We start from the raw sequence: 14,961 nt of genomic DNA on the forward strand, positions 1-14,961 counted from the left end.
CATGTTTCTGCAAAGCACTGAAAAACACAGTTCAGAGATTTGGAATATTTATGAAACATTAATTACTCATAACTAGAACAGTGTATCAAAAGCCTTACAGAGGTAGAGGGCTAAAAGTAAACCAAGGGCAAGGGGTAGTTTTTGCAATACTTTGCTACAATGAAAATGAGGTTGATGCTCTGTGATGGCATGCAGCTCCCTAACTCAATCAGAACATTATGCATCTAGTGTTAAAAAAAGCCAATAAGAAGAGTGTTTTGTGCCTTCTGCTTTTACAAGAATGCAGCATATACTGTTGGGTACACAGAGAAACACCTAAAGGGACAGCGTTCCTCTGACATGCAGTACTAATTAATTAACTGGCTCCCTGTAATCCTGCAGTTGCTTTGTGATATCCTACTCTCCACCTGGCTTAAAAGTACTTCAGCCTAGCATCAGTTTGGCTTTTATGCTGGCAGCTCTCTCCTCCTGTTTCTTACCTGTTCATCAGATCATACTTTTGTCTTTCACATTTTCCTTTCCTGCCTTCAAACACACAGAGCGCAAGTTCTGTTCAGGCTGTGCTTGCTCGGATGAGCAGACCCTCATTGCTGCTTTCAAGTGAGGTCACCGTGTCCTGGGAGCTTTTTGTTCTGCTCAAAAGGCTTCCACAAAGCCACTGAAGCATACTGTGCCTGTGCTGATGCTGGTGGGGGGCGCCTGCAGCACTTGTGACTGCAGGAGCAGTGTCTGCAGTTGCATTTTGAGACACATGCTACATTTTCAACTAATTTTGTTCATCTTTACTCCTGCTTGCCAGCATTCTGTCTCACGCTTTGCTGTTGCAGGTCATCAACAGTATTACTTACTGCTCTCTCCCCTCTCCTCCATCATTCAAAGCAGGCTGTCCAGGACACGGCCTTCTCACCATGTGTGGGTTGCCTTTAAACCCTGTCCTAAAAAATCTGCCTTTTAATTTGACCTATACAAGCAAATTGCCTACGTAAGTAACACTGTCACATTTTTATAAGGGAGCAAAGCATTTTGCGGTGTCACTGAAGTTTATGTGAGGCAACACGATATAGATGGTTCCCTCACGTGGAGAACTGCTGAACAAAGGCTGATGAAGTGCAAATGTCAAGAAAAAGTCTTCAAACCAGACCTTTCATTTTGGAACACAGCAGTGACAGTTATTAACACCATCAATCAGGCCAGAGCTATTGCTTTGGCACAGACTCATGCCTAGTGGGACTGACATCAGCACGAGAACAAGGCCATGGTTACAGGCTAAGAGAAAGCTCTTGGGATTCATTTTCTGTTGCCTTGCAAATGTTTGGTCTCTATATTCGCAGGGACTGTGCTTCAGATTGGTTTAAACAGTTCCCAGATACTGCTACCACTCGCACAGATATATCACTTGAGGTTCACAGCGGCGGAAATTCAGCCCACATATTTCTCATGGGAGGAAGAGATACGGGATGAAATTGCAAGATGGTAGAAATATCTGCTGATCTCTCCTCAGCTTTCACCACAGCAATGGAGGCAGAAGAGAAGTGAAGCTTATCCCTCAAGCTGAGCTGAAGTGTTTTCACTTTCACACAAAACCTCCCACAATGTCAATATAACTTCTGTGAACAGTGGATCTAATGAAGTCTGGTTTCCTAAGGACTTCCGTCTCATGGCTGACTGACTTGGAAGTTTAATAAGATCCAAGCACCAAATGAAGCTTTTCCTGTGAATGGAGCATTTATTAGATCCTGAGTGGAATCTCTGGAGTTTAATAAAAGAAAACTCATGCTGCAATATTTCCTTTTGAAAGGGCACTTTAGGTCTCTCTCCTCCAACTGGATTAATATTTTTATGGAACGTGTAGGAATTTAATTGCTGTGAAGGCTGGTGTTTCTCTACAAATTTCTTTGAAATTGGGCCAAGATTTTGATTTACCGTGAGGAAAAGAATACTGACAGACAGACATACCCACACAATTTGCTCACATTTGCTACCAATTACCAGGCTACAAAATTCCTGTCTACCCCAGGGATGCCACAAGCACCACAAGAGAGTGCACATTTGGGAGAAAGAAAAACCTAGAGAAGAAGTCTCTGACCTACACCAGAATCAAGTCCAAATTCTTCAAGCAGTGAAACAGGATGACAATCCCTTCTCTTTTCCTTCTTTCACCTTCCATCCCAGTCGTCTTCTCAGCACTCCTGTTGAGGCTTGTGGCCAGGAGTAATTTAGACCAAAGCTTATGTCCCTGATATAGAGTAGCTACATTAGTTTTCCTATCCAAAGGGAAGGTAGGAGATGTAGCAGGCAATTCTGTTCTCTTCAGCTGGGCTTCAAGTTGACAGAAGGAGATACTCAGTAGACTGTATAGCTAGGAGACCAGTTAGCTCAGCCCATGAGGCCTCCAACTCAGGAGTAAAAGTGTAAGGCTCAACATGGGTTTATTATTCATTTAATTAACCTACAACAAAACAGCTTCCAAAGAAGAAAATGAAGACTAAGAGCCAGACCTAGAAGCAGCCAAGGACCGAGCAGCTGGGGCACTCTTCTGAAACATCTGGCATTCAGATTTTGGGTGCTCTAGATTAGTGAGGTGAGTATTGTAAATCACAGAACAAAGACTAACGCCACCTTTTGATACTCCTGAAAAATGTTTTGCCTTTAAAATGCTGCCATACTATATAAACACCTCAACTGAATGTCCTTTTTCTCCTAAATTCTGATTAACATCCTCACAGTGAAGTATGAGATCAAAGTAATTAGTCAGAGCTTGGTGGTTTATTTGCCACAACATATAATCTTTCCAACCCCAGCTGTCCTTCCCTCCCCGTTATGAATGCAGAATATATGCCTAAGAATGAGAAGGTGGTGAATAACAAACACAGAATAATTTAATAAGAAGTGTTTCCATCAAAACTGATATTGGAATAAATGATTAAACCATTTCATAATCAACTCATTCATTAAAGTGAATGCCTTAAAGTGAAAGCTTGTCATTGATGGCAGTTTGTGCAACGGGCAGTTATTCTACGTGTTTACTTCAAGAGTACATTTTTGTACTTTGGTAAATCAAGAAATATTGATTTTGAGCAAGTTGTTGATTTTATTGTCAGAACAAATTTAGCTTTGAGAATTGATTTTATTAACCTATTTCATAAGTCCCTCTAAACACACAATTTGTGAGCAACCCACATTCTCTCGATGTAAATGCCATTTGTAATTTAGCCAAAAAAACAATTTAAGTGGAGATGGGCCAAATTCATTTTTCATTTATGTTTATGCCATTCTGGAATAAACTCAGCAGTCTTGCAAGGATATTCAGTTGTTTCTGACTAAGTGAAAATATCATTCCCTTATTTTCATTGATATACTTCCAGATTAACATGCTTGACTTCAAGGGGATGCGATTATTTCATAGAGTTTTCTGGTTATCAGCAGCAGTTTGGGAAGAAGTCTATCGAGCAGATTTGATACAGTCACTTTACAGAACACGCATTCTCGGCATTTATTTTGTGTCTGTGTTTTACTGCATATGTGAAAAACCTTAAAAGTATGGATTTTGTGAAAAATGTCACTAAGTAGGCTCACTTAAACTCCCACAAAACAAACCCTCTAAACAAGAAATACTTCTAAAAGCTGCATGTACATCTATACTGTGGACTCTCAACACTGTAACTTCACCTATCAAGTGACAGAAAATTACATAGTACGTATTAATTTGCTAAGTCTAAGTATAAAAGTGTGGCCACTTTTTAGGGACACTTAAATATGCCATCATTTATCATGCTGTTTAGAATATTTATAACTTATTTATCTGAAGATTATCTCAATCTAAGCAGTAAGAACGTATCTTGACTTCCCAGAATGCTGAAACAGTTGCAATATTCTGAGAAATGTGCAGCAATAGTTTCCTGTAGGTGCTGCAGCATGGAAGCACCTGGATTGTTCATGGAAAAAAGTTTACTTATGCTACCATAAGAAGAAGTTCCTACCCCAGCTGAATGCTGATATCCTGAGAGCAGTATGAAGAAGAATTTGCTCTATGACATGCTTTCTCTTATCTGTGATTTTGCAGAAGCCCTTTCTCCATGGCATTGGAACGACAGTATAGAGGAAGGTAAACTAAATCTGTTTCTGGCAAGTAGCAGAACTACCAAACCCCAGGATTTTTGGGCTATTTAAATCTACTTACAAATTCGGCATATTTGATTTCAGCCCAAAAAGTTTGTCTTTCTAATTTGAAAAATAAAATGATTTTATTTGTGTATTTGCCAGACTCCCTGTGGCAACGATTTTAAAGTGCATTTGCATTTTTAAAAAGGAATTGAAACCCATCAATCCTCACCATTTCAGATTTAGTGAGACATTTTGTTACTGAGCAAAATGAGCAAAAATTTGAACACAAATACACAGCCACATATTACATGGCCAGTAAAGCAATTATTTGTACAGCCTGAGCTGCAGATCACAAGGAGAAGGCAGGGAGCAGACGTTGCACCTGGCACCATTCCCCGCATCTCCGAGATCTCCAATCCGGTTATTGATGCCCCAGGCACTTCTTACATGTATCCAAGAAGCAAGCAAATGTGCTTCAGGCAGCTTCAAGTTCCATGAAGCATCGCTCCTGCCAGCTGGTATGTAGCAACGGAGCGGAGAGTCAGTGCCTCCAGCTGGGGAGCACCGCTTGCTGTGCTGGGTTCCTGCTCAGCACCTGCAGCACTGGCTGCCCTGCAAGAAGAGGTGCCAGAGTTCTTAGAAGCCAAGGTGCCCAGAAGCTGTATGATCTTAAGACAATTACTAGGCTAGTTTAAGCTTGGGTTTAGCACAACTAAGCCAGCTGACCCTGTTCTGCTTTATGTGTAATAATTACATGTCTGCAGGATTAGAGGGAATCCAAAGGGCTGTCTGTCCCAGAGCTGGGCACAGGAAGCTGAGGTTCCCCTCTCATGTTTGCCAATACTCAGGGTGTAGTGACACGTGAAACAGAACACAGACTCATTTTTCTGTTCTGACTCTAGTAATAAAATCCCCAAGTGCCTCTGTGACAGCAGCATTTATTAGATTCCATAGTCTGTCCCTGGGAAATTTGGCAAGAACTACCCAAAACATTGACTCCACATTATTCATGTAGGTGAATATAAGACCAGAGTCACTTGCTCTTACTCAGAGTCTACTTGGAAACGATGAACACATTCTTACTGTTGTTACGCAGTGTATTCTAACAGTGATTTCCCAGTTGTGAAGGACTCAGGGCAGAGAGAAAATTAAATGCAAAATTAACTGGATCCTGGTTATTAGCTTACACAGTCCATAACATAACTTTAGTATGTTACTTGAATGCCTCTAGATTTTTTCAAGTAGAATTTTTCCCCCATTTTGAAGCTGACTGAATCGAGTGTTTATTGGCAAAGGCCAATACCTTCCTTGTGCTGTATGATCTTAAGTGTGGCTCACTGGCTAGTCAAGAAACAAACATTTGCATTTCTTCATGCTTATCTCTATATCCTTTTTAGCATAAACTAGAGATGCAATAAGTGGGTTTTAGTCCAATTTCTTTCACACTGCACTTAAAATAAGAACTGAAAAGCGCTTTGAGAAATGTACTGAAATGCAGTAGCTTTGCTACAATACCACTGCTGGGTAATTACTTACCAAAATGCTCCTCCATGATTTAGAACAGTCTTACATATAAACAGTGCATATACTTTTTGCATGTAGTAGCTCAAGCAAATCAGTCTGAATGCTGGACTAAAGGAAAGCACTCTAAACTTGCGATAAATTCCTTAGAGGATATATCTCAGAGTGGCAAGCACCTTTCTGAAGGATTATGCATTCTTTATATAAGCTCCTTTACACATATGCCATGTTCCAGAAAAGAATCAAGAGTATAGTTTTGCATTTATATGGTAGACCTTAAAATAATCATGAGAATGGAAGATCCACTCCATACTGCACAGTCCAGAATTATCTGAGTCATCCAGCATATTCTGATATAAAATCCTTATACAAGAAACTAAGTTATCTGTCTCCACAATGTGTAGAAAGGTGACAAGACGTGAAAACCAGATGTCTACCTGAGTGATGTCCATTCCAGAGTCACAGCTCAATGGCTGGGTTGATGTGAGGCCGTTTGAACCTATTATTGTTGTGATCACACCATTCTCATCAATTTTCCGAATCATGGTACCGTCAACAAAGTAAATAAATCCGTGCTTATCCACAGTGATACCTGGACAAAGGGAAAAGGGTAAAAGAGACTGTTAGTACTGACATTATCTAGGTTAAGAAGTATGATCTTAAAACGTTTTCTCTCAGACTCTGCTGACTAAAAAGAAGTATGACTTAGGGGTTTTTTCCTACCCGTTACTTATTTGAGGCTTATACAAACTGTACATGGAAAGTTCATATCCTTATATCAAACTTTTTTACTTGTAGAGAAAGAAGATATGAGGAAGAAACAGAACGAAATAGCAGAGGCTTTGCTTGTAGTGTGACTTTCTATATACACAGAATTAGGCTGTTCAGTAACTGCTTCATGACCATCACAAAGTGGGACAAGACTAGCATTTCTAGAAAACTTACTTCACTATCGATTCTTCTTCTTAATTCTCCAGAGAGGCTTTTTGTTTTTTTAATTACTCTACTGTCTGAATTATCAGAGTGTCTGAGCAAGGAAGAAGCACCCATAGAAAGTGAGACTTTTTTTGTGAGGCAGGAGCATCTGCATTGCAGAACATACTGCAGTGGTGTCACCAAAGACAATAGTCATGTACTGCAACCAGACTCATGGCAATAGTGGGCTTTAGCAGGAGCTACAGCAGTTCTCCCACTTCTGGATCTGCAATAGCTCTTGCATCACTGTGCTGTGCTGCACAGGAGAGATGGACCCCGAGACAAACGTGAGCGCTATGGAAAGGAAGTGTCATGGTCATCTGTACTGCAGTGGGAAAACTAAAGACTGGAGGGCTCACTGTGTCCCACCAGCAGTGTGTGATACTGAGACCTTGAAGAACAAAGGCTCAGATTCCACTATGCCTCTGATGGTAATTCTGTTGAAACTTCTGGTATAAATAGATAGAAGACATAAGAAACCTTGAGCTATTGTGTAATGGAACAGAGTGCATGGCTACCAAAACCAGGCAGGGGAACATCGGACTAAGAATCGCAAGGAGCCTCAAATCAGAATGCCACAGAGGACAGTATTTCACAGCCGTGGCAGAAGGGTGCAGATAAATTAGCAAGGAGCTAGTCAAAACTAGGTAACTGTGAGAAGAAACACTGTGCATGGTTCAAGAAGGTCATGGAAAAGGACATTTTCAAATAACCACTAGGGACCACAAAAGACCCTCACTGAAGACCCTCAGAGACTTAAAGCACATGCACAATGAATATGCAAGTATTATAATTAATTTTGGGAAATGAAATGAATATGCACGTACCAGAATGATACAAGCTTTTGCTCTCACAACTAGAGGTATGCATGTTAGGTTGGAGAGATCCCCCATGCATCCAGTGTGGCAATAAAGAATGGCTGCTTTCTAAAACTCCAAAATTGAGTCATAGAGTTTCTTAACCAACTTTTCCTGTAGCAGTACAGCCATACATGCCCAGCCCTGGTCTGTCCCAGTCTAACATTCTCTCCCCAGTTCTTCCTGCACTCAGTTTGTTAGACTCTTCTATATTGCGTGAATGGTAAGATCTTTTTTCCCTTAAATGTTGAAATTATAGATAGAAAAGCACCTCTATTCACGTTAGGTTTGTGAAATCCTTTTAACCAAAACTGCTCAATTTCTTGCTTTAAAACTACTTCATAATTTCCTGTTTAAAGTTGCATAACTTTGCAATTACAGCAGCTGCTGAACACAGCCAAGCTATTTTAATAACGAATTTATGTTCTACTACACAGGAACGAAAGGCAGAAGACTCGAACAGATGGTTTGGACAGTGGCTTATATGGTTCTTGATTTTTGTCCCCTGCATTTAGCACAACCGAAGGCTGCAAGTACTCTGAGTTTACAAAACAGTTGTCTGCATGCCAGTTTAGGATCTCACACAGCAATTCCATGCACCATTAAAAAAGAAAAAACCCCAAACTGAATTCCCTCACCTCCCAGCCCCATTCCCTTATACTCAAGTCAATTTATTTAAATATAGAGGAGCAGTTATAGCCGGGGACAAAGGAAAATAAGCAGTCTGGGGGACAGGGGCAGGATCAGGCAGCCCTGATGGGGAATGGGCATCTCCCCCAGGGCTGGGAGAAGGGGGATGGTCTCCCCAGACCCCTAAGTAAAGCTGTACCTGGCAGCTGGGAATGCTGGGGTACTGAATTCAAGTTACACACACATTGGAGTGTTTACCCCCAGTGGCAGGGTCCCAAGACAAACTGCCCACATCTACTTCTTTTCTAACAGAAAGCAGCAGCAATGCCCACACCAGGTTTTCTGTCATAGCCAGGTGGTTAGCAAGGGCTTGCCTCTCCCCTCTGCCAGGGCAGGCCAAACTCTGCTGCCACAGGGTTTCCATCCCTTCCTCTGTCCGAGTGGGAGGCTGTGAAGGCCTCGCAGGGGACAGGCTTTATTGTACAACACACCATCATGTCCCCCACTGTCCAGTTTCCATACAAAGGTGCCTCTTCACCACAGGTGACATTTAGGGATCTTGCAAAGGTCTGAGGGACCCATCACAAAAAAACCCCAAACAACCCAAAGGCCTCAGCAGTTAACTTCAGTATTTAGTGCTACTGCTATGAGCAGCTGAAGTATAAAAGCGTGAACTGTTGGGGAATCCACCGCTTCCCCAGGGAGATTATTCCAGTGGCTGATCGCTCTCACTGTGAAAAATGTTCCTCTTATGTCCAATTGCTATCTCCCCAGGAGTTACCTGTACCCATCACACCTTGTCTTTTCCATGGGATTCCTTGTAAACAGGGAGTCTCCTCCTTCTCTGTGGACACCCTTCAAATACAGGAACAGGGTGATAAGGTCTCACTGAAGCCTTTTCCTTTGAGGCTGAACAAACCCTGTTCCCTCAGCCTTTCCTCAAACGGCAAGTTTCCCAGTCATTTGGCATCCTGGTGGCCCTTCTCTGGACCCTCTCCAGCCTATCCACATCTTTTTTGTAAAGTGAGGACAAAACCTGAACACAGTATCCCAGGTGCTGCATCACAGAGCAATATTAGATGGGATTCAATTTGCTTTCCAGTGTGGTTCACAGGATCAAATCAGAAACGTGATGTGGGTGGGAACTACAGTACAGCCTTTGCAGAGGGGTGCTGCATGGCTATACTTCTCACCTGGATCAGATCCATGCCACAGGTAACACAAGGCCAGGATCTATCACTAGGACAAGCGCATCTTCTGTTTTACGCAATTTCCCTGTGAACAGATGGCTGTGTTGGCTGCAAACCACCCATTATATAAAAATCAAAAATTATGCTGTAATGAAATAAAGCTGCTCAGCGACGTTGCTGAATGGGTTTCAAACACTGACTCTCTAAGAAAACCAAAGATCCTTTAATGTTAATAGTGTACATTTTTCTCTCCACCCACTGCTGAAAGGCAATCTATCTGCAAGGAAGTATGCACGCCAGTGTGATACTGAAGCCCCATGCCTTTAGTATTTGTACTAAAGATAAGAAATTCCTGCTACTTCCTAACAAGCCAGTTTCTGCAAGTATATACACTCGACAACAAACTACTGCTTCCAGTGCATACTCCTGTATACTAAACCAACATAACTTCAGCCATTTGAAAAATATTACTAACGTGTTTAAGTCTTGTTGACAAATACCCTAAATAAGGCATCCTCTGGTAAAAAAAAATATAGGTTTGTGGCTAAACTGTCCCAATTTATTCATTGTTAAAGTTGGATTCATTAATGTTCCTGTCACATCTTGCATGATGCTTCACATAATCTGTACTCCACAAGCTTATTTTTAATCCTTTTCTGACGTACAGTGTAATGCAGAATCAAATCACACACAGCACTTCAATTGTGCTTTAATCACTGAGGAACTTGGAGAGGAAATGTGCACATGCTGACTGTAATGAGTCGCACTGAGTGCAAGTAGGAACGCAGCTCACTCCATGAGTGCGTAAAAAAAGAGTCATTTTTAGGTATCTTTTCTTTGCATAGAGAATGAGATGTAGTTTCTATCAGGCTCTCAGCCTGATTCTGCTTTTTTAAGGAACTGCAGCACTTAACTGCACGCCCAGCTAATGCTGTCCTTGTGACCTACTGTGAAAGTGATGGTTACTTTGCTTGGGTATAAGATTCCTCATTAAATATTGTCTATAGACAAAATAAACTTGTGCAAGGAATTAGTCTTGTTCTTTGATTAGGGCTGAGCACAATCTGTTTTTCTGATTTCAGTACAACACACTTGTACTGAAGGACTGGTTTTAGTCATGTTTAGTCACTGGGACTGTCTTACATAGGATTAGAATTCATACCTGAATGCAAAACAGTAGCTCTTTCGATCATCTTCTCCAGTAGATCCATGCACACACATCTTGGAACAGTATTTATAACATTTAGAGGTCTTTTAATCAACACTATTTAAATCCTGTTAACTAACATTAAAACTGAGCTGCTGCTAGTGCAATCCCACACGGTACTAAATATCATCACTACAAAGACTCTGCAGAAAAGGTTTTTCTCTTTGTAACTGTTTTCTGCACAACATAGTAGTTAGTAGATGGGCTGAGTACAACCACAATAAACACAGAAGGTGGACTATAACCTCTCCTGTTGTATGCTCCCAGGAGTGATGTTGTTTAAAGGGTGATTTCCCTTGACAGGTCTCTCTTAGTGCACATATATACACGATTACAAATGCAAACACTTTGAAAGCAAACTGATCACTTCTGAGTGCATTCCTCATAGGTGTCAATTCAAAACACGTATAATTATTATGCATATGATCTTCCAGTCTAGAAATTTTAGTATTTCAATGTTAATGGAGCTAAGTTTATAGTGCTAAAAATATGGATTATGAGTAATGTATTAAATTCCTCATTCAGATATTTTCTTTTTTTCCCCCTCCCACCTCACAGCCTGCACTTGCGTTCTATGAGGCTCCTTTCGAGAACAAATCATTTTTGAACACATCAGGAAACAGCAGCTACAGCTTCTGGAAATTCCACTTTATACTTTTTCGGTCAGCTAAAACCTTTGCAATTGAGAACTTTTAATTAAAACTTCCAAAGAATTTGTAAAAGAACATCTAAAACTACTGGTGAGGACTGATAAAAGGGAATGCCACCTTCTGCTGAAGAAAGAATGTATTTAGAAGGAACTTGCGATTCTCATAAAAGTTTTAATAGGAAGAATTGAATCAAATTGGTTAATTACCATTTTATGGTTGGTAAAAGGGCAAATTAGATGCCATCCATTTCTAAACTTCTAAATGTCTCCGTTGCTTTTAATTAAAGCTGCCATCTAGAAACTACTAAAGCAATTTTATGCAATTAGTTATTTATAGGTTACCATAATACACTACTCAAAATATGATTCAAGTGATTTCCAGTCTGTTGCTTTGTGATCTTTGTCATCTTTACTTCATTACTGTCTCAGTACGAGTGGCAAAGTATTCAGCTGTTCTTTGTCAGCTGGAACACGACTTCAGTACTTGCACTTGAGTGCTGTTCTCTTTAGATGCGTAACAGCAGAGTTGGAGCAAATGGTATTTTTAACTACTGACCGTGAATGAAAATGTCCTGCTTCCAGTCTCAGACATGATGACTGGGGTCATACTGCTGACAGCAGTTAGCAGAAAAGTCAATAACTTATGCATTCAGATGAAGGTTGCATAAAATTTAAGAAAACTTGATGTCCAAAAAGTTTGCTTTAGATGTTCTACAAGATTCCCAGACTTCTGAAACTGTAAGTAGCTAAGAATACTGAAGAGAAAAATACTGAATAAATTTTGCTGAATCAAAAATGGCATGAGATGAATTTTTTTGCTGATCCTGTGATGCATACTTGACAATGATTTGAAACTGTAAATCAGCTTGGTTTGTCTACTCCTTATTTTATACACTCCCAATGAAACATCTCAGTCCATTCTGCTCTGCTTTGTGAACTGTGTGGAAGCACCGAAAAGATCGTAGAATAGCAAAGACTGATGAACAAATAGTATTGATCATTATGTATGACAAAGGGGTCTTGTTTTCCCAAAAAGTTGTATCAGGAACTTGGTCTGTGCCTCCTGAAGGTAACAGGAACCTTTTAGCTGAGCAGGAGCAGCCCCTAAACGGGTTACTGTCAGTTGACAGACGTACCGGCTTAATCTGCGCGGTTGTTCTCACAGCTCGCTTTGCTTTAGAAAGTGCTGCTGCAGATCCCGAGCAACAAGACGGATTCTGATTGTTTCAGGATGGAAGCTACCTGGGCCAACGCATTTCCAAACCCATGATATTTTGGGTGGCAGTATTTTCGTAGTAATTTCAAGCAAAATGCATAAAACTACACTGTAGAATTGATTTTTAATTTAAGCTTTCATTTGTGTCACTAGTTCATGGCCATGGATCTGTATAAGATATTTTTATGGGATTTAGGACTTACTCCAACCTTCTACATTTCCCTGGTGCTTCATCTGAGGTCACTGCACTGCATTCAAGTACTCAGTGTGCAGATTTTAATTTCTTGAGGCACTGATGGTACACAGAGCTTGCACAGAGAGTGTGTGCGTCCATCTTCTAGTTCTAGGCTGGTCAAAAAGCAGACACCGCAGAACCTTAGCTTCTTAAATCTTTGGATTTACTACCTGGGGTTCCAAACATGTCAATCACTTCTGACACTTGGAGTTGGATCACTGGAGGGACTTTTTTTCTCCCAGAAGTTACTTAGTTTGTGTTTCCACCCCAGCTGTCCTATGTGAATGCTCTGAGGCTCTTACAAATATGAGGTAATTGAAATGAGATGTTAATCTAAGACACTTTTCTTAGTATATTGACTGGGAAACACTGTAGCTCAGCAAAAACGTGGTAACTCGATTGTCTCAGCCTCTCACTGCCTCTGTCAATTAAACTTGCAAAGTCAAATCTACTTACGTGTCTAAAGCCTGCTGATTGTAGAAGGGCAGGGTAGGTAAGTGTTTAATGCCTTTGATCCAGGCACTGGCTTTGCAGTGCTAAGTAGAAAGACTCCCAGGTATTTCTATTAATTTTAGTATTTCTTACTGCTCTGGTACTCGATGACTAATCTAGCTAAAATCAGGATGCTAGCCCTTAATGCCTTATTATAAATACTATATCAGATTGTTTAAATGACAGTGTTGATGACTAGATGTGCCACAAATACTTTTAATCAAAAAATCCCCAAGCCCACCAAACAGAATTTCCCACCCAAAAATTAAAATCTGTTACTTGGTAAAGTTCAAGTGATTGGAGTTCCGCCAATGATTAATATCTTGTGTAGTTACTTCTTCATTTTCAATATCTTCTTGTGTAATAAATGTGTTCAGCTTGTCACAGATCTTATTTTATGTCCCCACCTTGTATCATTTCACATTCTGCTTAAGTACTTGGTCATCTATTACATGACTCATTAGTCTGAGATCTCTACAGAATTAGAGAAAGTTGCAGTAAAAATAATATATTGAAGTTCAAATTTCAACTACATCACCCATGCATGTTTAAAAGCATCTTTCAAAGTCAGCTCAACACACAATAGGGCAAGATTAATGTTCGCTAAGCCCCATCTCTAGTCCTTCACGGAGAAGTGGGAACAGACTGAACAAAGTTACACGTGTTTGTTACCTGCAGAATGAGAGCTGTGCAAAGCAGATCAAATCAACTGATTAATGGGACTTCATGATGTTTTCCTGTCTGGCATTTACCTCCTGGTCACTAAGCAAAGGCAGACTTGCCAAATAAACATAATGAGAAATAAAAGTTGTTGAAAGCTTTAAGTCGTTAAATAATAATCATGGACTCTCCCCAAACCTGCCTGCATGCCCACCCAGGCAGAGAAATCATTAAGAGTTCAAAAAAGTTGAAACAGCATTTGAAGCAACTTTCATTTGGAAAGTAAATAGGAAAGAGCATTTGAATTTCCACTTATTTACATGCTTCTGAGAATGTTACCAAACAGGATTGAGTTCCACAAGTGTTACACAGCAGGTATTTCTTACCAATTTTGCAAATGGATAAACTTAGTCATATAGATAAGCCCTTGTTCAGCATCACAAGCAGCTGGTAGCAAAAAATGAGAATACAACTTTTGAGCTGTAACTAACTGAGGTCAGATGGCCACCAAATGGAGTTCTTTCTCAGGTATTTTCTTGCTACTAAGTAAGAGATAAATTTATTTTTCATTTGTAAGAGGAAAAAAAGCAACGTCCAGGACAAAAATAAAGTGGCAAATGGAAAAAAAAAAGGCTAAAAGTTTTTCTGTATCATCTTAAATGCTAATCTTGTCTAGTCTTTGAGTAATGCAAATGGTTATATTAATAATCTCTTGGAAATTACTCAGTCTCTATCTGCATTATCAGGTACCTATTTCTGCACTTTCAAAATCTGAAAGGTAAGAAATTGGGAGCAATTACTTTATTTTTGTGGTCAAATACTATGTGACATTGTGTTGCTTTGCAGGCCAGTGTTCTGAAACGTGGATAAGATGTTGGTGAGGCTGTGGACTCACTGCAATTTCTGTCAGGGTTCCTGCCTCCCAGAAAAACACATTTGTGTGTTTACTGTTTGAATGTTATTTCAGTAGAACGGTGACATCGCCTGACTTGACAGTTATTCCAATAACAAGCAAACTAAGTGAGCCAGACTAAAATTGTATTTAAATACGTGAAACTTTCAGGTTACTTAACTACTATGGCTATTGGTACCAGGCAAGTACTTCCAACTACTTTTCACTGTTACTAAACCTCTTGCAGTTGAGAGGGAAATGAAGACTGGCACTTCTGAGACCATCACAATAACACACAGCTAATTGTTCATCCTCTGCTGGTGACTACAGCTT

At 40.2% G+C, this 14,961-nt stretch overlaps 1 protein-coding gene across 2 annotated transcripts in view; it reads right to left on the reverse strand.

The window, feature by feature from the left end:
* TENM1 (teneurin transmembrane protein 1) overlaps positions 1 to 14,961 on the reverse strand; it is a gene marked incomplete at both ends in the record, with an annotated part of 246,298 nt that overhangs the window by 38,290 nt on the left and 193,047 nt on the right. For both annotated transcript variants that reach the window (XM_084269240.1, XM_084269239.1), the window contains one exon: positions 6,063 to 6,217. In XM_084269240.1, the coding sequence (XP_084125366.1) occupies positions 6,063 to 6,217 (155 nt within the window). The remainder of the gene's footprint in view (positions 1 to 6,062; positions 6,218 to 14,961) is intronic.

Source organism: Gallinula chloropus, assembly GCF_964237585.1.
Source record: "Gallinula chloropus genome assembly, chromosome: 11".
Lineage (NCBI taxonomy): Eukaryota > Metazoa > Chordata > Aves > Gruiformes > Rallidae > Gallinula > Gallinula chloropus.